The sequence below is a fragment of the Chanodichthys erythropterus genome, chromosome 3, assembly GCF_024489055.1.
Source record: "Chanodichthys erythropterus isolate Z2021 chromosome 3, ASM2448905v1, whole genome shotgun sequence".
Taxonomy (NCBI): Eukaryota; Metazoa; Chordata; class Actinopteri; order Cypriniformes; family Xenocyprididae; genus Chanodichthys; species Chanodichthys erythropterus.
The window spans coordinates 67,694,141-67,717,728 of record NC_090223.1 but is presented as its reverse complement, the minus strand read 5'-3'; the positions used below and the strand labels follow the sequence as shown (position 1 = coordinate 67,717,728).

At 39.6% G+C, this 23,588-nt stretch overlaps 2 protein-coding genes and 1 long non-coding RNA gene across 4 annotated transcripts in view; 2 read left to right on the top strand and 1 right to left on the bottom strand.

Moving 5' to 3' along the window:
* The window catches only part of LOC137006201 (gastrula zinc finger protein XlCGF57.1-like), a 703,714-nt gene that overhangs the window by 374,439 nt on the left and 305,687 nt on the right, over positions 1-23,588 (bottom strand). The gene's annotated exons all lie outside the window — the stretch shown is intronic.
* On the top strand, positions 22-10,959 carry LOC137007829 (uncharacterized). 2 transcript variants are annotated; one of them, XR_010892673.1, is made up of 4 exons: positions 22-72; positions 1,969-2,055; positions 10,380-10,460; positions 10,557-10,959. It is a non-coding gene; the product is annotated as an uncharacterized lncRNA (long non-coding RNA). The 2 variants fall into 2 exon arrangements; XR_010892674.1 differs by lacking the exon at positions 1,969-2,055 and having other exon boundaries at positions 24-72.
* LOC137006950 (zinc finger protein 235-like) lies at positions 11,730-21,104 on the top strand. The gene is made up of 2 exons (XM_067368120.1): positions 11,730-11,968; positions 17,230-21,104. The coding sequence occupies exons 1-2, from the start codon at positions 11,812-11,814 to the stop codon at positions 18,210-18,212; spliced, it is 1,140 nt and encodes a 379-aa protein (XP_067224221.1). The 5' UTR covers positions 11,730-11,811; the 3' UTR covers positions 18,213-21,104.

The following is a 23,588-nucleotide window of genomic DNA, read 5'->3' as shown; positions in this document are numbered from 1 at the left end:
ATCGCGTTCCATAGTATTCACACTGGAAGCGTTTGTACAGCGTCACAGCAGCGGCTCGAAGATGCATATAAAGTGAGCATTTCTTTATCAAGACAGCTATAAATTTGTTTTTATAAGTTGGTCATTTATGAACTTGAGAGTCTTGAAAGTTTAACATGGGGAGGTGTACAACATTCTCATATAAACGTAATGAATAAATAAAAAAAATAAATACAAATAAAAGCCTCGTGTTATCCATTGCTGCACACGAATGAGGTAAGCTTTGTGTTTAACATCATCTGCCGCGTGCACATATTTACAATACAGCAAACTCGGCGAAAAAAGCCAGCAGTCTGTGTAATAACTAAAATAATGTTTATATATCATATTTTCTGGCTAGTTTACTTTAGTTTTTCATAATACACCATACTTTAACCCAAACTGAACAATTAAAAACAAGTTTAAATAGGTAAATCTTGTATAATTGTTTTTGATTCTTAATTTTTTTTCCCTGTCATACTCAAATTCTTGTTAAAACACATTAGACATGCTTATTCTGTGCATTTTGAACACTTTTTGTGTGAAATTATATTTATTTTGTCCATCAAAAGTGTGCTTTCACTTTAATTGAGCGTCAGCAGCGCAGCAAAAATAGACTCGGCGCCGAAACGATCGCTTCACTGCTGCTTACGCGACGCTCCTGCTTTACGCTTACGCGCTGCTCCTGCTGCCTGTGTGAATGCATCCGTTGGTTAACATGGGCGCCGAAAAAAATACGCGCTGCTCACGCGCCGCTTACGCTTGCAGTGTGAAACAGGCGTAACCGAGATCATAAAAACCCCTTTAACAGAATCCTCAATTAAATAGCCTACACAAAGTCCTTTAAGTCACACAGATACATTAATCTTTTAAATAAATAAATACTTTAAAAATGTCTCTCTTGCTCCACCATCAATTGCTTCAATCACATGATCATACAATGATAAGACTGTAATTAAGTCATGAAAACATTTCCAGTATGTTTTATATTATCACACTTTCCGATGTTCAACAAAACTTGACTAATGTGCTTTTCGTTCTCTTGGAAAACCACATGCACGCGCAGGTTCATCGGTTCTCAAATCGGACATGTCCGAAAGAAACAGTTCTCAGTTGTGTACTGATGATCCGAAAACCGTTCTTGACTCGAGAACGAGAACAGTGACAGGCTGTGTATGTTCATTCGTGTACGCCCCGCATACGCACTCATATCAGCTGCTTGCTGCTCGTGCCCATCATCATCATCAGTTCCAGTGTTGCCAGACGTACGATAATTATCGTATTTGTATGATAATTTTGACCTCTGTATGATGTACGATCAATAATGAAAAAAATCCCATAGTGTACGATAATTTCAGTATTTTGTGACACTTCAAATGATGGTTGTTATAATCGGTTCATTGATCTAGCTGTGTGGATCCCAGGTGGATCCACTACGTTGTGATTGTAAGGAGAATGTGAACTTTGTTAGGCACGTCTTCTCGGCCAATCATCATGGAGAATGACTCTCTCTCACGAACTCAAGTTAACCTTCTTGCCGCGACGCTTAGGTCAGTTGTTTCTCACTAAGGTACGCCTAATTATTTATGTATTGTGGTAATTTGCAGTTCATGTCAAAAAGTTGTTGGTCTATAGATAAACAGCTGTATTCTGTACGTTTGATTTGTCATGTCACCTTTATTTATACAGCTCTTTTTACAATGCAGATTGTGTCAAAGTATAGCTGTACATTGGCTGTACAGCAGCTAAAATAGTGTGATTGTCCAGCTTAAGTTAGTTCAGTATTGATTCATTCCGTTGTAAAAATCAATAGTTATTAATTTTGTTAATTTACCTATAAAAAAAAAAGGCGTGTACGATAATTTTGTACCAAATACGATAATTTTGAGCTTCTGGTACGATAATTGAACATTTCCAATCTGGCAACACTGATCAGTTCTCTCTTTACAGCAGTGAACTGTGAACTGTTGGAGTAACAGAATAACTCCAGGATGTTGGTTTAATTCGAGTCCGAGGGAGTGTCAGGCACGTCAAAAAGTGAGTAACTTTAGTAATTGTGGCTTAGTGTTTGCTTACTGGAGATGCGAACCGTTTGGAACGATTCAGACCGATTTGGTGAACCGGTTCGACCGGTTCACTGAAAAGAACCGGTTAAAAAGAACGATTCGTTCGCGAACCGGACATCACTAGCCACGGGGCACATGCGACTAAATAGCGTCTGGCTTATAGTGCTTCTCTGGGGTTTCATAAGTAAAACTTGATGGTAACGAACTCAGTCTCTCCAAAAGTGCAAAAATACTCAAAAAAATAAAAGGGAAAAAAATAACTCACTCCGTAGGAAAACTGTAGTACAGTTCAGAAACACTCGCGCACTAACAAGTGCACTTAAGTAACTCGCAGGAGGAAATCAATGTCTCTCGCTCTGTAAGACAGTTCATGGGTGACTTGTAGATTCAGTATCTAGAAAAGGGTAAAAATACTCAAAAAGAAATAACTTCGTAGAAAATTAGAGCAGTTCAAAACACATTCTCGCGCACTAACAACACTCAAGTGACTTGCAGGAAGAAATCAATCTCTCCACAAGAAAGTTCACGGATGACTCGAAAAAAACAGCAGAAATCTCAAAATGCCCAGTCGAACGATGCAGAAAAAAAACAACAGTGATCTTGATGAAACTCACGGCTCCAGCAGCTCTGTCTCGTGCTCTTGGCCAGTCTCCAACACCGCTCTCCATCTGATGATGCATTCAACCGATCTTCTGCTACAACAACGTCTCCGGCTTCACACGGTAATGTCAGTGTGCACACAACTTAAACAGAATGTATACCACTGTGCCCCTTCTCCGGCGTTGGTCTCACGCATCTGTGTTGCGACGTGCCCCTTCTCACACGTAAAAAGTACACGACTGTTTCCTTTGGTTGGTAATCAATGGCACGATGCAACCCTCATAGTTTTCAGTGTGGCAGTTGGAGCCATTGATGGCTGCCATATACGTATAAAGCCCCCATCAGTCAACGCTGCCTGTTACTTCAACAGGAAACTGTTCTTTTCAGTACAGTTCCAGGCTGTGTGTGACCACCAAGGAAAATTCTTGGATATCTGCGTAGGCTTTCCTGGTTCTGTGCACGACACAATGGTCCTGAAACACAGTGCAATCTATTGCAAATCTGTGCAATCTGTACCCACCTGAGGGTCGATGCATCCTAGGAGATGGGAGTATCCCTGCCTGACTTCACCCATATGCATCATGAGCCCCTATCGAGAGCCTGTTGCTACCTCTGTTGAAGCTCGCTACAACAGGCATCACTCCAAGGCCAGGTGTGATGTTGAGTGGGCTTTTGGCATGCTAAAAGCATGCTGGAGGTCAATTTTTTTCAAAGCTCTGGAGGTGAACCCCAACTTTGTAAACACTATGCTGTGTCATCCTTCACAACATGTGCTTTGCCAGTGGTGACGTAATTGAAGATGAAGATGTGATCAGCAATGATGATGATGATGATGATGAAGATAATGCAGAACCCCAAGACGTGATGTGTGGTGATGCCATGAGGAACTGTTCGGCAGAAGCAGTTTCTGCACCTGATATCCATGTCCCTGCCCTAATGAAACATGATTATGTTTAAAATTAATATTGTTTATTCTTGTCTTTTTTTCTATTTCAACATCTCCTTGTCCTAAAGTACAAAACATACACATACATAATAAAAAGAAGTAATTATTATTTCAGTTATTTATATTATTTGAGTTCTTCTGACTGAATTAAAGACATACTGAAGAAAAAAAACACGTTGTTGTTTGTGATGTTTTAGTAAACTTTATAAGTTGGTTGCAGATTATTGCTTGACGTTTCAGCTTGAGGAGGAGGGGAGGAAACCAAGCCAGTCGATTTGGTCAGTCACACTTACATTATTTGAGATATTTGTATAGTAACCTTGCAAATCTACACTTTGTGTACCATTCAAGTGGTTTTACTGAATCTGATTATTACATAGATCAACAGCAAGCAATAGGTTGTCATGGCAACCAGATACATCCCATGCGAATTGCTCTATGTCTATTTTTGAATTGTTTGCAATAAACACGTTGCAAATAATGCCCTATAAACATGTTTGTCAACAGAATGGCAAAGTGTGTGTTTTTTCTAAGCAATTTAAGTTGTTAATTACTCATTCACTGCTTTAAAACATATCTGTTGGGAATGATGCACAATAAGCAGACAAACAAACATTTAATATTTAGTAAATCCTACTGAAAATGGCCGATTAAGGAGTGTATATATATATATATATATATATTATAAAATATATGCTTAAGTTTTGCTCTGTCTAAATTTAAAAAACAATTGCATGTAAATGGTTCTCTTCCTGGCTAGAGCCGCTACAATCGATCGTCCTCCTGATCTGATCACCTTTATGCAGGGGCGGATCTAGAAAATGATTTATAGGGTGGCAAAGGGGTTGCATGAGGTCTATGAGGGGTGGCAACACCAAAGCAAGCACCCATGCATAGTTTTTGGAGATTTAAGGCCTGACATACACAATTGTCAAGTCAAGTCACCTTTATTTATATAGCGCTTTTTACAATGCAGATTGTGTCAAAGCAGCTTTACATTGATAACTGGTACATAATTTTTGCTGCACAGCAGCTCTTAAAGAATAGTGTCAATGCAATGCACTGCTGAATAAATGTCAAGAATACTATTGAATATCAAATGTCAAGTCAAATGTGTCCCCAAAGGCGACAGCGGCAAGGAACCCAAACTCCAATAGGTGACATCAGGTGGCAAACAAGTGGCAAATAGGTGTTAAATGGAGAAAAAAACCTTGGGAGAAACCAGGCTTAGTCGGGGGGCCAGTTCTCCTCTGGTGAACAGTGCTTTGTTACGAATCAGGTTGCTATCATAAATCTGATAGGATCGCAACAATCAAAGTATTTATTTCAGTTCCATCCAGTTGAGGATCGTATTCATCACGCCGGTATGGACGGTCTGTTGAGGAACTGTGCTACTGGCTGTCGTGTTGATGATGTCTTCACAATGGATGATCTAGTCGACTCGATCTCTGCTGATACTTCAGGGCTGTGTTGTGGTCGTGTCCAGTTGAGGATCGTATTCATCACGCCGGTATGGTCGGTTTGTTGAGGAACTGTGGCACTGGCTGTCATGTCGATAATATCTTCACAGTGGATGATCTAGTTGACTCGATCTCTGCTGATACTTCAGGGCTGTGTTGTGGTCGTGTCCAGTTGAGGATCGTATTCATCACGCCGGTATGGTCGGTTTGTTGAGGAACTGTGGCACTGGCTGTCATGTCGATGAGGCCTTCACAGTGGATGATCTAGTTGACTCGATCTCTGCTGATACTTCAGGGCTGTGTTGTGGTCGTGTCCAGTTGAGGATCGTATTCATCACACCGGTATGGACGGTTTGTTGAGGAACTGTGGCACTGGCTGTCGTGTCGATGAGGTCTTCACAATGGATGATCCAGTTGACTCGAACTCTGCTGATACTTCAGGGCTGCGTTGTGGTCGTGTCCAGTTGAGGATCGTATTCATCACACCGGTATGGACGGTTTGTTGAGGAACTGTGGCACTGGCTGTCGTGTTGATGAGGTCTTCACAATGGATGATCCAGTTGACTCGAACTCTGCTGATACTTCAGGGCTGCGTTGTGGTCGTGTCCAGTTGAGGATCGTATTCATCACGCCGGTATGGACGGTCTGTTGAGGAACTGTGGCACTGGCTGTCGTGTCGATGATGTCTTCACAGTGGATGATCTAGTTGACTCGATCTCTGCTGATACTTCAGGGCTGCGTTGTGGTCGTGTCCAGTTGAGGATCGTATTCATCACGCCGGTATGGACGGTTTGTTGAGGAACTGTGGCACTGGCTGTCATGTTGATGAGGCCTTCACAATGGATGATCTAGTTGACTCAATCTCTGCTGATACTTCAGGGCTGCGTTGTGGTCATGTCCAGTTGAGGATCGTATTCATCACGCCGGTATGGACGGTTTGTTGAGGAACTGTGGCACTGGCTGTCGTGTTGATGAGGCCTTCACAATGGATGATCTAGTTGACTCGATCTCTGCTGATACTTTAGGCAGGCATAAAAACGGGTCAAAGGTGAAAAAGGTGAGAAGGATATTACCCCTCTAGGGAGAAAAATTTAAATATTCCATATTTTAAAGCATCAATCTGATGCATTTTGAGATGCTTTTTTTGCCAACCTGCGGAGAGCTGGAGAAACTTAACTTCAGCCATGAGTCAAAAATTATTATGGCCTCCTTACTAAGTATTATGAAGGGGGATCGAGCGGGAATCTTTATTGGTGTCGATATTGATAGGCTTTACACATCTGTCAATCATCCCCACTAGCTATTTGGGGGAAGAACTTAGCGCTATGATTGGTTGAACTCTTCTTCTTTTGCTGTTGCTTGATTTGAGGACTGCGCGTGCACAGAGGCGTCACCAGGTTTTTGCGTAGTTTAGAGTGACAAATCGTACCGGCGTACTTTGAAGTCAAAATGCGTATCCGCTACGCAAATTGTGTACAGGTTGGCAGGTCTGCTTATTGATAGAACGGTGGACCACTTTACCTTCTGCCTTGTCAGTCCCCTCACCTCAAAATCTACCTCCTCAAAAACTGTAGCGTTAGCTAATAATTTTCCACCAGAGCTTTAGCTAGCTGGCTAACGTTGGGTTCTCTCCTGCTGTGTTCAATGACTCAATTCATCAAGCTGTAGCTAACGTTAGCCAAGTCTATGTCAACAGAGCTCCTGGGTAACTTAACATAGATATACCAGAAAATATTACAATTATTGAAACCATCCAGGGCCGGATTGGGACTCATTTTCACCCCTGCAGTTTCATGCCTTAGACCGGCCCACTTTAATTCACGACTGACTATATTAAAATAATATAATTAAAACCTCAGTATATAAGTCTGCAATAGTGCACTGTTCTCTACAACCTTGTAAATAATTGTATTTTTCAAAAATATCTTCAAATACCCATGATAGTACAAATGATAGTACAAAAAATGCTAAAATTTGATATAGAGTTATTTTTATAGTTATAATAATGATTTTGTAATGTGAACCATTGATTAATTCTCAAGCCATCTAGTGGCTGTAGTTAAAAATTCATGTTATTTAATTTTAATTTAATTAACCCTCTATGGTACGGTGTTGCCTCCAGGCAACATAGTCTATTTTAGTTTGTTTTTAATAAAATAAGGCACCAACTGATTGATCAAAAGTATGTTGTGATGTTGTGACTGTTTTAATTCTAATACAAAGATTATGTGGTAAAAATAGTTTGATTTCTATGCATTCTATGATTGTAGACAATGGCTGTTTCTCCATATGCGTTCTTCAGCGATCTTGCATCCCTGTGTTCTTGCTCTACGTCAATCATCAACTGTCGAATACAAGCACAGGGGTGTTCTTGATATTGAGGATGCATCAAGTGCACACTTGCGTGCCGAATCCGCTTGAAGCCCCAGAAATCATTGCGACAAAACAATGGCGGAGGAAGGAAACGCTACAAATAACTAAGTTTTTAACATTGTCTTAACAACAAAAACCCAAATATACATTTACATATATAATTTAGATTAGGAAATTTGGTTGTTGGCAAGTTAATTCACAAGTTTATTTATTCCTCAGAATATAACATTAAGCGTTTTAATTAAACTACGCTAGCTATTATTGACTGTCATGTGACCCTTTGTGTTCTGTTCCCGCCACTCATTACTCACCATGGACACTGATTACACCCTCAGCTGTTTGTCATTAGTTTGTGTATTTAAGTTCCTCTCTGTCTTCAGTCTAGCATCCGGTATTGTTGTATGTTACGCGTGTTCTATGTTTCCTGACTACTCTGTGAGATTAAACTACATTCTCGTCTTTGAACCTGCCTTCCTCTTCTTCCTTGGAGAACTACTGTAACAAAACCATGCTTATCTAACTTTTGATTAATCTGTTTTTTAACAATAAAATCTATTTTACTATGAATCTGTATTCGTTAAGGAGCAGTGAAGAGACGAGGGCGCTCATCCAGTGGAGAGGGGCGAATGAAGCTCTCTTCACTGGAAAAAGAAACTCATCCAAGTCTGGCTGGGAGAAAGTAACACTAATTTTATTTTGTATGCATTTTTTCCCACGTAGAAAGCGACGTTCTCATGACCTTGTGCAATGTTCCCTAAAAGTTCTCTAAAGGTGACAAAAATTCCGAACCTCTACAGAGCATTAGGGACGCTCCTAAAACGTCCTCTTCTGGTAATAAAAATGCTGCAGTTCAAGCTTCCTTATATAAATCGTTCCTTTTTGGTTATTTTATGGTCACATAAGAATGTTACAAAGAGGGCATTTGGGAAGGTAACAGGACGTTCCCACACGGTCCTCTGTTGGTCTTTTAATAACATTCCCGATATGACTTTATGGGGAAATTCTATTTTTGTTATTTTATGGTTGTGCGAGAACGTTACAAAGAGGGCATTTGGGAAGTTAACAGAAGGTCCTATAGTAATAGTCCCCTAAACATTCCCAGAACATCCTGAATGTTCCCTGGAGGCAGGGCTGCGTTATCCTAATGGGCAACATGGGCTGCAGCCCAGGGCCCCGAACACTGGGGGGCCCCTGAGATAATCCTCTTTTGCGTTTAAAACGCATCGTCGTCACACACCCGAATCAAGAGTCAGAGGCGCAGCGTTCGTTATCCCAAGGGCCCTGTGAAGGCTTAACGCGGCACTGCCTGGAGGTCCACCAAATAACGTCCCCCAACCCTTAAAAGAACTCCACATCATGACCGTCTCTGAACGCACTGGGAACGTTACTAGGCAACATCCTCAACACCAGTGGAGACGTTCTGGGAACGTTACTAGGCAACATCCTCAACACCAGTGGAGATGTTCTGGGAACGTTCTAGGCAACATCCTCAACACCAGTGGAGACGTTCTGGGAACATTACTAGGCAACATCCTCAACACCAGTGGAGACGTTCTGAGAACGTTCTGGGAACGTTACTAGGCAACATCCTCAACACTAGTGGAGACGTTCTGAGAACGTTCTGGGAACGTTACTAGGCAACATCTTCAACACCAGTGGAGACGTTCTGAGAACGTTCTGGGAACGTTACTAGGCAACATCCTCAACATCAGTGGAGACGTTCTGAGAACGTTCTGGGAACGTTACTAGGCAACATCCTTAACACCAGTGGAGACGTTCTGAGAATGTTCTGGGAACGTTACTAGGCAACATCCTCAACACCAGTGGAGACGTTCTGAGAATGTTCTGGGAACGTTACTAGGCAACATCCTTAACACCAGTGGAGACGTTCTGAGAATGTTCTGGGAACGTTACTAGGCAACCTCTTCAACACCAGTGGAGACGTTCTGAGAATGTTCTGGGAACGTTACTAGGCAACATCCTCAACACCAGTGGAGACGTTCTGAGAATGTTCTGGGAACGTTACTAGGCAACATCCTTAACACCAGTGGAGACGTTCTGAGAACGTTACTAGGCAACATCTTCAACACCAGTGGAGACGTTCTGAGAACGTTCTGGGAACGTTACTAGGCAACATCCTCAACACCAGTGGAGACGTTCTGAGAACGTTCTGGGACGTTACTAGGCAACATCTTCAACACCAGTGGAGACGTTCTGAGAACGTTCTGGGAACGTTACTAGGCAACATCCTCAACACCAGTGGAGACGTTCTGAGAACGTTCTGAGAACGTTCTGGGAACGTTACTAGGCAACATCCTTAACACCAGTGGAGACGTTCTGAGAACGTTCTGGGAACGTTACTAGGCAACATCCTCAACACCAGTGGAGACGTTCTGAGAATGTTCTGGGAACGTTACTAGGCAACATCCTTAACACCAGTGGAGACGTTCTGAGAATGTTCTGGGAACGTTACTAGGCAACCTCTTCAACACCAGTGGAGACGTTCTGAGAATGTTCTGGGGACGTTACTAGGCAACATCCTTAACACCAGTGGAGACGTTCTGAGAATGTTCTGGGAACGTTACTAGGCAACATCCTCAACACCAGTGGAGACGTTCTGAGAACGTTCTGGGAACGTTACTAGGCAACATCCTCAACACCAGTGGAGACGTTCTGGGAACGTTACTAGGCAACATCCTCAACACCAGTGGAGACGTTCTGAGAACGTTCTGTGAACGTTACTAGGCAACATCCTCAACACCAGTGGAGACGTTCTGAGAACGTTACTAGGCAACATCCTTAACACCAGTGGAGACGTTCTGAGAATGTAAAATTTCTAGTGGGGTTATTTCTTGCTGTGATTTATTTTAGTTATTGTAGTTTCCTGTTGCTGATTAAATGTTTTCTCTGTTCAAGGTTTTTGTTAAGAACATGGCTGTTCCAGTCACTGCAAAACAAGCCAAGAAAAAATGGAACTATCTAAAAGAAAAATACAAGGTGTGTGTGAGTATAATTATATAAATTACAGTGCAGTGAAGGGATAAATGTTTTTTTTTCTTGTAATAATAATAACAATAATAATTATTATTATAGCAGCTGAGGGACCCACCAACGGGGAAAGAGGCGGGAGGAGGAACAGCTGCCACCTGGCAGTGGTTTTCAGAAATGGATGCCGTGCTCCAGCGGCAGCATTCGATTAATCCAATTAAATAGTTGCTGCTTCCTCCATGCAGAAAGAGGCAAAGCTCTACTGAGCTCACTGACCTTCTGCGTGAGCAGGCAGAGAGAGATGAGCAAAAAAAGAGAGAGGGCAGCGACGGACAGGGCAGAGCGCTACCCTGCTCTGTTTGAGAAACTTGTTAATAAGCTGTAATAAAATTTAATTGAGATGACTATGATGGATTGAATCATTTATTAATTATTATATTGAATTATTTTCAATTGCACGAATGAATGTGACCCACCCTGGTATCCTACACTACATAAAACATGAATAATTGCCAGCCCAGCATGTAATTATTAATATGTTTTTAAATGTGTGTGAACATACCTGAGATTACAGCTGAATACATTAGAATTACATGCGAGACACACACTCACTCAGAAGGAAGAAGAATTCATTACATTGTAAGTGTATTATTTAGTGAAGGACTGTCAGCATGACCTCGATGGCATTATTCACAGATGTTGGCATTGCAAACACGTCTGCCGTCACCTGGTAAGATGCCCCACATGAAGGACTGGAATCTCATGGCTCCAGCCGTGATGCTTTCTCCTCATCTGACTCTCAGTAAAGGCACTGCATCTTCTTCAGAAAAACACACTCGTAAGACTGCCACTGGACTGTTCAGCATAAGTGTAATTAGGAATGTGTGTTTTTATTGTAAATACAATCATCATGTTTAATGTATGACCACACTTTATTATGTTCAAATTTCATTTTACACTTTCTAATAAATTGTTTTCTATCATCATAATTTAATAATTGAATGAGTAACATTTACAATAAAAATATTAAACTCTTAGCCTACTAAAAAAAATTAAATGTTTTGTTTACTTGCATTATGTCATATTATAGTAACCAAGTTGATATGTTGACAAAATATACAATTAAAAAAATGACAAAATACAATAAAAATTACAATAAAGGTCGCCTGGCGAGACCGGTCTTCACGTTCTCGGAATTGAGAAACAGCCAATGCTGCGTGTGAACAGGACTTTTATTTTGGAGTGACGACATGACGTCATGAGACTGCGCCGCGCTGCGCTGCTGCATCTGTTGTGATTCTGCGGAAGAAAATAAAAATCGATAGAAACAGTAAACTCTGTTAATGATTCTCTTCTAAAGATGGCGTTTATTAAAGAGGAGACTGAAGATATGAAGATTGATTTTATTAAAGAGGAGACTGAAGATATAAAGATAGTGTTTATTAAAGAGGAAACTGAAGACCTGAGGATTGAAGAAACATTCAGTGTGAAACATGAAAATACTGAGGAACAAACAGGTTGGTTTTATTCTCACAGCTGAATTTGATCATTATTTAAATGTCCAGCTCTACGAAAATAGACAATATACAGAAGTATAATCTTAGAGAATATTACAGAAGTAGCCAAAACAAAACAATTATTTTCTGCAACATTATTTCCCAACATCTACTTCTGAATAGAGAACAATGGAAATGATTATTTTCTGTTTTCTGTATTATTTTCATGCTCAAAAGTGCTGTACTAACATTTTAACATACTTGAACATAAATAGCTGTAATTGAACATTAAATCAAGCAATAAATAAGTCCTATTTAAAATATTGTGTACATAATCCCTATATCAATAACCATTTAACCAGTAATGAGATTTTTGATCAGGATTTCAAACCACATATGGGTGTAGTTCAAAACAGATTTGTAAAAATCACATTTCATGTGATTTATTTATTTATTTATTTATTTTTTGTGGAAAAAGCTGGCTTCTGCTGATGAAACTGCAAACTATTCTTCAGTAAAAATTTCTTCAATTTATTATTTTTTTTAAACTCTGACTTTTTATTCAACATATCTGGTCTTTAACTGTTAAATTCCCCTACAGTATGAATACCTGAACATCCAGTATGTCAAAATAAAAAACACAGCATCTGCTTTTAATAATAATAAAAAAAAAAACACATTTTATTCTACCTTCATGTGATCTTTTTATTAACACTTTAATGTGGCTGACTTTCATTTAAAAATAGCAACATTTTGAACATTAAGCTGAGAAAATCAAGCTTATTTAAAGACCATGTCTGGATCAGATTCATAGATCACGCTTCAAATCTCGCATGTTATACTTTTGATACCTGATATATTATCTTACACCTCTTCATGGGTTCAACATTTCATTCAGTAACGTTAAAAAGCTTCATAAAAGATTATGTTGATTAATATTTGATGATTGCGTTAGTTGCATATACTTGATCAAAGCTTTTATAGTTTGTTTCTGCTTCTCCTTGTCTGATCTTGATTCAGAGGTTTTGGATTCAGATGAGTAATAAAACCCCTACCATATATGATGTTTTATAACAAAGTTCTGGAGGAACGGGTACAGGTAATTAAACTAATTAGCTCAGGTGGAGAGCATTCAGATGAAATTTGGCAGATTATTGCAGAAGTGAAATAACTTATGTAAGTGAAACAGAATAAAAGTTATACAAGTTTAAGTTTATGAAAATGTAAAAATACAATATTTTATATAAAATATATTTTTTAAACAAGATTTACTCTAAAACTGCCAGGAAATCAAAGCCAAAAATCTTGAAAAGTTGTGTTCCAAATTTGAGGTTGATAATCTCAAAAAATGAGCTTTCAGTAAGATTTAGTTTGGGCGCAGTACCACACTTTTTCACTAGATGACAACCAAGCTCCATTACTGAGCACCACCATTTCCATATATGGTTTGAGTGATCTGAAGCATATATTTCCATAATTTTCATAAAATATATGAAGTAAACATCCCATATAGAAGTAGTATGGGAAGTTTGGCAGAATTTGATATGAATTCAGCCTCTAATAAACATAAAAACAACATGTATGTGGGTTATAGATCGCCGCCAATCATAATCATAAATGTATTTTTTTTTCTATTAAAAACATTTTCAGACCTTTTTTTTTTCCTCCAAAAATTGAATGGATGTTATCTTTTGAACTCTTGGCATGAAAACAAACATGTCTCAACCAGTCTTTTATGATTTTTCATGTTCATTGCCATTTCAAAATAAAGGTCTGAACATGCCTTATGCGTATGAAAATATGCTTGTTGCAAATTGATAAATTACTGCTCCTCTGTAATTTATTTTGAAAATCATGTCACGTTGATTCCATGTCACATTTTCATTGGCTGGTCAGTAGACGTAGGTCGTAGCAGCAAACACACTGTGTGATGATCATGCTGAATTTATGACACTATCAGAAAATGATCGTAGGCTGATCGACTGTCTTTGAACCTCTCTCACTGTACGACATAAGACCACCGATTCAGAGCCACGATCACAGAAATCATCACGATTGTTTCACGATGGCAATCTTTCGTCTAGGACAGCAAAGAATCATGCAGTGAGTCCCGGGCTATAGGCAATATCATCTTAAAATAGAGAATGAATAACAAAATATTTACAATCACATATTGTAACCTTAATTAAGATTAGTGCTAATTCAATTTACATTTTTGTTTAATTTGTTGTAATTATTCTTCTATTCACATAATTTATTGTCTGTGTTTAGGATATTTCTACACTGTAAAAAAAAAAGTTGCGTCAACTTAAAAAAATAAGGCAACTTATCGCAAGCGCTTTTTTGAGTAAACTCAACAAACGGGGACTAAAGTCCGCCCAACTTAAAATAATAAATTAATATCACAAGTTGTCACAACATAAATAGTCATGTTTACCTAATGAAAAACAGAACAAAATAGGCCTATTATCTATAGGCATAGCCTAATTTTTATATTATTTAAATAGTCTAAATAAATAAAAGACTAAAGCACAAGAACATACAAAGTCTTGTATATTAACTTCTTTACTCCATGCATTTTACACTGAACTCAACACATGGTACATAAATCCAGTGTTAATTATACCTTAATATGTTCGCAGTCTCGTGGCATGAAGTACCTTTTCACATGTATTTAACATTTTTGTTGATTTTTAAAGGAACTATTATGTGAAAATTATTGCATATTTTAACATCAAACTAAGAGCTTCTCAAAACTAAGTTACTATTTTGTCAACAACCATAATGTGTTTTTGTACAGTCAATTATTAGCAACAGACAGTGTTAAACCGTCAAAATTACATGTTTATTTCCTTACCAGGAGGTTTCAAGATTTTTCGTGGCAAGGAGCCCTAAACAATCCCCTTGAGATCAATTTTTTATTAGGCTTACACTATAATATAATATAATAAAATATAAGTATTTAAACTGATATTCAGTAGGCTATTATATCAGTTTAAATGCTTCCATTTGTTTTAATATATTATAAAGTGAAAACAAACTGAAGCATTTAAACAGATCTGATAGCTAAATATTTTTAAGAAAAGTGAACATGTTAACTCTTTTATAGTTATCTAAACATCCCTGAAACCCACACCACCACACACAAAAATCTATTTAAACTGAGGTATATAACTGATGTATTTTGAGTTTGCAAGCTACACTTGTGGTGGGTGTGTGATTGTAAATGTCTCAGAGTTTTGTTATCATTCTGTGCCCATCATCCGTTATTTCCACCACTTTTCATTAAAACATGACGTTTTATTTCACATTTTTTTTAGTTTCGTGTTGCCTCTCATGTTGATGTATTTAGTCTGCAAACATGACAGTATTCTTACCTTGATTGATTTGGCTCAGGGCCAGCCAGCTCACACGCGTTCAATAGTTCACTTTCAATGAAACCTGTAAACCGCATTCACAGGTTCTAACTCTATAGCGACCATAACTCTATAGCGCTTGTCCAGAGCACTGCAATTATTTCTCATTTAAACTACTACAGTCAAATGGATTTCCCCACACATGATTTTCATGTCTGTTCTCTGCGCGGCAATTTTTTTTTGCGCGGCCGCGGCTTCAGAAGTGCGCGCACACGCACACAGCTTAGAGGGAACATTGGTCACAGCCCCCCCAAATCATTACTGACTTCAGAACTAGACTTCAAGCAGCTTGGATTCTGTGCCTCTCCAGTCTTCCTTCAGACTCTGGGACCATGATTTCAACATGAAATGCAAAATTTACTTTTATCTGAAAAGAGGACACTGTTCACTGTCCAGTTCTTTTTCTCCTTAGCCCAGGTAAGATGCTTCTGACGTTGTTTCTGTTTCAGAAGTGGCTTGGTAGTCCTTTTCCTGAAGATGTCTGAGTGTGGTGGCTCTTGATGCGCTGACTCCGGCTTCATTCTACTCATTGTGAAGCTCTCCCAAGTGTTTAATCGGCTTTACTTGACCAGTATTCTCAAGCTTGTGGTCATCCCTGTTGCTTGTGCACCTTTTCCTACCCAATTTCTTCCTTCTAGTCAACTTTGCATTTAATATGCTTTGATACATCACTCTGTAAACAGCCACCCTATTCAGTAATGACCTTCTGTGACTTACTGTCTCTGTGGAGGGTGTCAATGATTGTCTCCTGGACCATTGCCAAGTCAGCAGTCTTCCCCATTAGTGTGGTTTCAAAGAACAAGAGATACCCAGAATTTAAACTGTAGGGATGGTCATTTAATGAAACTCAAATGGTAAATATTCTAATATTTTGAGATACTGGATTTTGGACTTTCATTAGCTGTACGTTTTAATCAACAAATTAAAAAAAATAACTTTTGAAATGTTTTACTTTACATGTAGGGAATCTAGTATAAATGAAAGTTTCATTTTTTTTTTTTTTAACAATTTACAATGAAAAAATGAACTTTTTCACAATATTCTAATTATATGACCAGCACCTGTATATCACATGTCATATCTTGATGGTTGCAGTGTCTGTAGAAAGTTCACATGCTTAAAGACTGATTGATCTTTAAATGTGTTATTATCAGCGTCCTACATGATTCACTCAACACTGTCACTTCTGACACGATTTTCCTCCTCTCAAAACCAAAGGATTTCTTAAAACTGTGACACCCAGGAAGTGACATCATCTGGGCTCTTTTCTACATGATGGGAGGACAAGAAAATAATCTCAATCCATTGTCTCAGTTTTTACACAAATGAATGACTGCATTCATCAACCCTGTTACCAAAGTTACTGTACGAAGAGATTTTGCTCAAGTTGCATCCTAAAAATAACAGTGTTGAAAACTATTGAAAATGCCTAAATTCTGGTAACACTCCTGCAAATTGTGAACCAGATATGAAACAAATGTAAAATAGTTAGTTTGGTCTGATGTTGACAATTAATATGAAGGTTTCTCAAACTGAGCATATGTTAAAAATGAACATGATGTATCATTGTTTTATTGTTTCTAAATGTGCAGAAGTGCTTGAATCTTTCAAATGTGAATGTTGTTCAGAATGTTGAAACATCAACATATTTAATAGTTCTCACTACAGAAACAAGGTGTTTTGTCTATAATGTTTTAAATATAATAATTGTTTCAGGGACATATATAAAAGGCATCAAAGTGATCAGAATATTGTATAGCAGTTGTCTACTTCAGTACATGAAGGTTCACTTTTATGTCCTTTCACTTCATAATCCTCATTTTGAATTACTTGAATATACTGAATTAACTATTTTTGTAATTTCAGAGCTGATGGAAGTGAAAGAGGAGAGTGAAGAACAGAGTGAAGTGGAGGAGGAACATCATGACAAACCTGGAGATAAACCTTTGAATCGCTCAATGACTAAAAATACATTTTTAAAGAAAACAGCCAAGAAATCTACAACCTGCAATCAGTGTGGAAAGACTTTCTCAACCAAACAACATCTTGAGGTTCACGTGAGGATCCACACAGGAGAGAAGCCGTTCACATGTCATCAGTGTGGGAAGAGCTTCAAACAAAAAGGACATCTTAAGGAACACATGAGAGTTCACAGTGGAGAGAAGCCACACACATGTGATCAATGTGGGAAGAGTTTCACAACAAAACAATGTCTTGAGATTCACAGTGCAGTTCATACCGGAGAGAAGCAGTTTGCATGTAATGAATGTGGCAAAACATTTCTCTGGGCATCAAACCTGAAGAAACATCTGACAGTTCATACAAAAGAGAAGCCACATTCATGTTCTGTGTGTGGAAAGAGTTTTTCACGGCTATATAGTTTACAAGAACATGAGAAAATACACACTGGTGTGAGAGAGTACATGTGCTTTGAGTGTGAGAAGACTTTTACTACAGCAAACAGTTTAAAACAGCACCAGAGAATTCACACTGGAGAAAAACCTCACAAGTGTTCACACTGTGACAAGAGATTCAGTCAGTCAACACATCTGAAAACACATGAGAGGATCCACACTGGAGAGAAACCTCACAAGTGTTCATACTGTGAAAAGAGATTCAGTGTGTCATCAGATATGAAAACACATGAGATGATCCACACTGGAGAAAAACCTTACAAGTGTTCCTACTGTGACAAGAGATTCAGTCTGTCATCATATGTGAAAACACACGAGAGGATCCACACTGGAGAAAAACCTCACAAGTGTTCACACTGTGACAAGAGATTCAATAAGTCATCATCTCTGAAAAGACATGAGAGGATCCACAACAGAGAAGCCACATATGTGTGATCAGTGTGGAAAGAGTTTCTCTTTTAAAAATCACCTGAAGATACACATGAAGATCCATGCAGTGGAGAAACCACATCACCACAGTCTGAAATCCAATAAGTAGTTCATCTTTATGTGCTGAGCAACAAAGTAGTTTCCTTACAGCCATAATAGGTGGCAGGACAGTTTGGTGGTTGCTTGGAAAATCTGAATCTTCTCCTGAAACTACAACAGAACGATCAAATCACTATTAAAACAGACTGTATTGATTCTTCCCTTAAGATCAATGTGACAAACTAGAGACTTACACTTAGTGAACGAACTGCTATGTTTTTTTCTATTATTGTCATTTACAACATAACCTGTAATTGACAATATTAACTCGCTGTTGGTCCTCTTCAGTCATTCCATGATAAATCTCCCACCATTTCCCATCATCATTCCTTCAATCATCTGTAGTAGTTCTTGTATCTGATCATCTGATTTACTCCTGATATTGAAACAGTAAAATTGTCCTCCACAGTCAGTCAACAGTTGAGAGAAGATTTTTCAGTTTTAGATGTTCATCAATGATCTGTTCCATATCCTCCATTTCATCTCCATGTGTGAACAGAATCATGATGTACTTCTGAACTTCAGGACCAGCTTCTCTTTCATCATCTCTTCATTCAGATCTGGATCCAGTAGATCTGGAGAAATAAACACATGCAAAATAAACACATGCTTTTCTCGCATCGGTGTTTTACCATCACACACTTCAGACTCATGCTCTTTAAACCTGGTATCTCCCAGTAAAGTGTTTCCAGATTAGCTTTTCCCAGAACCATTTCTGTCCATTAGAAGATTACGGATCACTGGATTATCTGGACTGTTATTGGAATGAAATGTTTTGATGTTAGACCTGAGAGCCTGTTCACATTCAAACTGGATTGAGTCTGAATCAGTGTTTTATTAGTTAATTAGTGTAACACCACACCAGCAGAGGGAGGCCTCGCCTGAGTACTGACTGTCTCACTCCCTCTGCTTCTACACTTACTTCCTGTTTGTTCAGTATTTCAGGGTGTGGCTGTGCACTTGCCCTTTGCGAAGTATTGCCAGTTTATCTGCCTTATCGAGCGTTTTTCTCTACTCCTGCCTGTTTGCTTAGTGTATGATTCTGCCTGTTTAAACTGATTACGTCTGTTGGATTTTCCCCTTGCTTTGGTAGCCTGATTTGGACTGATTATTGTGTTTGGACCTTTTGCCTGTTTACCCATCTCTGCCTTTTGGATTCCCCTGATGTTTTGTTCATTGCCACCCAACCATGCAACCCTCCCATCAAGATCAAGGCCATAGATGATAACACCATTGGGGAAGGAATCACCCACCAGACCAAGCCATTAACTCTTCAAGTGGGTTTATTCCATCAAGAATTAATCTCCCTATACGTCACTGACTCACCTAAGCATGAAGTAATTCTCAAATTTCCATGGCTATACATTCATGACCCCATTTTTTTACGCTTTATCAGAAACTACAGTATGATTGCTTCTCCCCTGACATCTTTCTTGAAAGAAAAACCTACCAAGCTAAGGTGGACGGAAGAGGCCAGCCAGGCATTCAAATTGTTGAAAGAAAGGGTTACAACAGCCCCAATCCTAAAACACTCTAATCCGGATCTCCCGTTTGTGGTGGAAGTAGACTCTTCTGACTGCGGTATAGGAGCTGTGCTCTCTCAAAGTCACGGCCAATCTGGTAAACTATACCCATGTGCATTCTTCTCGAGAAAGCTAACCGCAGCAGAGAGGAATTATGATATATGGAATAAAGAACATCTGTCCCTGAAAGCAGCCATCGAAGAGTGGAAACACTGGCTTGAGGGAGCAGTCCACCCCTTTCAAGAAGTAACCGACCACAAAAATCTAGAATATATCAAGAGCGCTAAACGGCTCAACCCAACGATCTGTTGCCATCCGGTCAACGCAACAGAGCTCTGAACACCAGAACGACCAGACACAGGAACAGTTTCTTCCCTCAAGCAATCCATCTCATGAACACTTGACAAACACCAAACAAACAACACTATTACACATTATTTACTTAAAACACTTATTTATATATCAATTTGCACACATAACTGTACATACAATTGTCTATTTTATATATTGTTTTTTGCTTTTTTTGCACTTTGTCTATCTTGTAAATTTGTATATTATTATTTTATTCTTTTTATTATTTGTCTTGTCGCTGTTACTCTGTTGCACTGTGGAGCTTCTGTCACTAAAACAAATTCCTAGTATGTGTAAACAACATACCTGGCAATAAAGCTCTTTCTGATTCTGATTCTGATTCTTTATGATCTCCACACTGAAACCCTCACACCCAAATGCATTCTTCCTCCTTCTGTTGTCATCTCTCCGGTCACCTGGGACATAATGGAGGAGATTCAGAGAGAGCAACTGCAAGATCCAGCACCTGAGAATAGGGTTGTGCCGATGGACGACATCACGATGGAGAGACACCATTGTGATGCCACGCCCCCGCCCCGCTCCGCCCCTTTTATTCCCCTCACGTGCAACCTATTGGAAAGCCTGGATGAGTCATTAGTTGGGAAATAAAATAACCCTTTTGCCCTTCTGACCCCCCAGCCTGAGTTTTTCAAGGCGAACGTTATTTAGAACGTATCGCTTTATGGTTTCCATGGTGACGCATCATTGCTTGTCATGTCACACACCGCAGCGCTGTATTACTGATGATCTGCTTTTATTTCAGTTTTCCTTTTTTATTCAAAATATTCACTAATTTGTTAACTATAACATGAAATATCTGTTATTCCGATTGTCAAATATGTGAAAGTGGATGTGTTTTGCTGTTTAAACAACTTTATAATGATTGCGTTAGTTGAGCCATACACGTTATGGGCGTCGCCATGTTAGTTTGTGCCGCAGGTTCTGTTGGATTCACAACATCTTATATGTATTTAGACATCTGAAACCTAAAATAAACATTATGTGGTTGAAAACACTGCATTTTTGTGATATATGAAAAGTGCTGCGCGCATCCATATCTGGTTTAGCACCAGCTAAAGCGCACACGCACATTTGAATTTGGCAATTGATCACGTGATGCACCGGCGTGATCGTACGCATCTATTATAAAGTAATAAAGTAAAATAATGAATATTAATTATATAATAACGAAAAATTATTGTACCAATTTAGGGGACATTGCCCAACCCTACCTGAGAACTGTCCTCCTAACAAGCAGTGTGTTCCATAAAATTTACATCATAGAGTAATGCAATGGGTCCACACCTCTGTTAGCGCCTGTCATCCAGGTATCTCGCACCCTTCACTTTCTACAGAATTCATTCTGGTGGCTCTCAATGACTAGAGATATAACTACTTATGTCAAAGCCTGCCAAGTCTGTGCTCAATCCAAGACCCCCAAAGAATTATCTTTAGGCCTCCGCCAACCACTTCTCATCCCGCAACGTCCCTGGTCCCATCTCTCCATTGACTTTGTAACCGATCTACCAATGGCTTCACTACTATCCTGGTCATAATTGACCGGTTCTCCAAGTCCTGTTACCTGGTGCCTCTAAAGGGTCTCCCCACAGCTATGGAGACTGCTCAAGCGCTCTTTCACCATGTCTTCAGGAATTATGGTTTACCCGACGATATTTTCAGCGACCGAGGAACTCAATTCACGTCCCAAGTTTGGAGAGCCTTCTGTAAACACCTGGACATTAATATCAGTCTCATGTCAGGTTATATGCTCAAAATTCCCTGACTCATTCCTCTACTGGCCTGACCCCCTTCCAGTGCATCCTTGGATATCAACCTCCTTTGTTCCCGTGCTCTGGCAAACCTTCTTCGGTCCCTGCAGTGGACGACTGGATCCGACATAGCAAGAGGGTGAGGGACAGCGCACACATCCGTCTGCAGAGAGCGGTGAGGGTACAGAAACTCAGAGCCAACCGACTTCATCGCCCACATCCTCCCTACCAAAAAGGTCAACGGGTCTGGCTTTCAACAAGGGAACTCAAGCTGCGGCTACCCAGCAGGAAGCTCAGCCCCAGGTATGTTGGGCCTTTCAAAATTCAGACGTAAATAAATGAGGTGATATACCAATTAGAGATTCCTGCTAACTACCGTATCTCTCCATCTTTTCATGTTTCCCTCCTCAAACCGGTCCACCTGGGAGCTGACCCTGAGGCTCAAGAGCCGCCACCACCACCACTGGACATTGATGGAACTCCAGCTTACAAGGTGAATGAATTACTAGACTCAAGACGGAGAGGGGGTCAGCTCCAATACTTGGTGGACTGGGAGGGCTACGGGCCTGAGGAGACATCCTGGACCCTTCTCTCATCGACGACTTTCATCATGCCAGAACCGACCGACCAGCGCTCAGATCACAGGGACATCCACGTCGAGCGCCAGGAGATACTCCTAGAGGAGGGGGTTCTGTAACGCCACGCCAGCAGAGGGAGCCCTCGCCTGAGTACTGACTCACTCCCTCTGCTTCTACTCTTACTTCCTGTTTGTTCAGTATTTCAGGGTGTGGCTGTGCACTTGACCTTTGCTAAGTATTGCCAGTTTATCTGCCTTACTGTGCATTTTTCTCTACTCCTGCCTGTTTGCTTAGTGTATGATTCTGCCTGTTTACCCTGATTGCTTTGGTAGCCTGATTTAGACAGATTATTGTGTTTGGACCTTTTGCCTGTTTACCCATCTCTGCTTTTTGGATTCCCCTGATGTTTTGTTGCTCGTTTGGACTGCTCTCCTGGTTGTGACCTATTGCCTGGCTTAACGTTCCTTCCTTTTTACTCACTATCAATAATCTCCGCAAATGGATTCTGATGCCGCATCAGCCTCATCCTTACAATTAGACACGTTTATCAGATGAAACTCACCTGCAGTTTCATTCCTTACTGAAAAACACATTCACACTTACAGAAGATTCACTTCAACACAGTTTGATCTGAATCAGGACAGATTGATGTGTTTTACTGAAGTGTCTCTCTCACCTCTGAACATGCTCTCATGACTGTAATAAAAGAAAAGAAGCATTGAGCATCATTCATAATGTTAATGAATGTTTCAATGATTAACACTGTATGATTTTGCATTCACATTGAACTGCAGCTCTAATGATTTATAGTTAAAACCAAAGAACAAATTCATCTGTTTTAATGTTTATACCCAGAAAATATGATTGAGTTTGTAACGCAGTTCGTATGTACGGGAAGAAGGATGTGGGAACCGGCGAACATTCAACATAACTTTAATATGAAATAAACAAAGAACAAAATGAAAGTAATGCCGGCAGACCCTCGCGGACGTCTGCCGGCCACACAAACATAATAAAACATAAAATAAAGTCCAGGCTTGGTCCTCTCTCGTCCTTCACAAC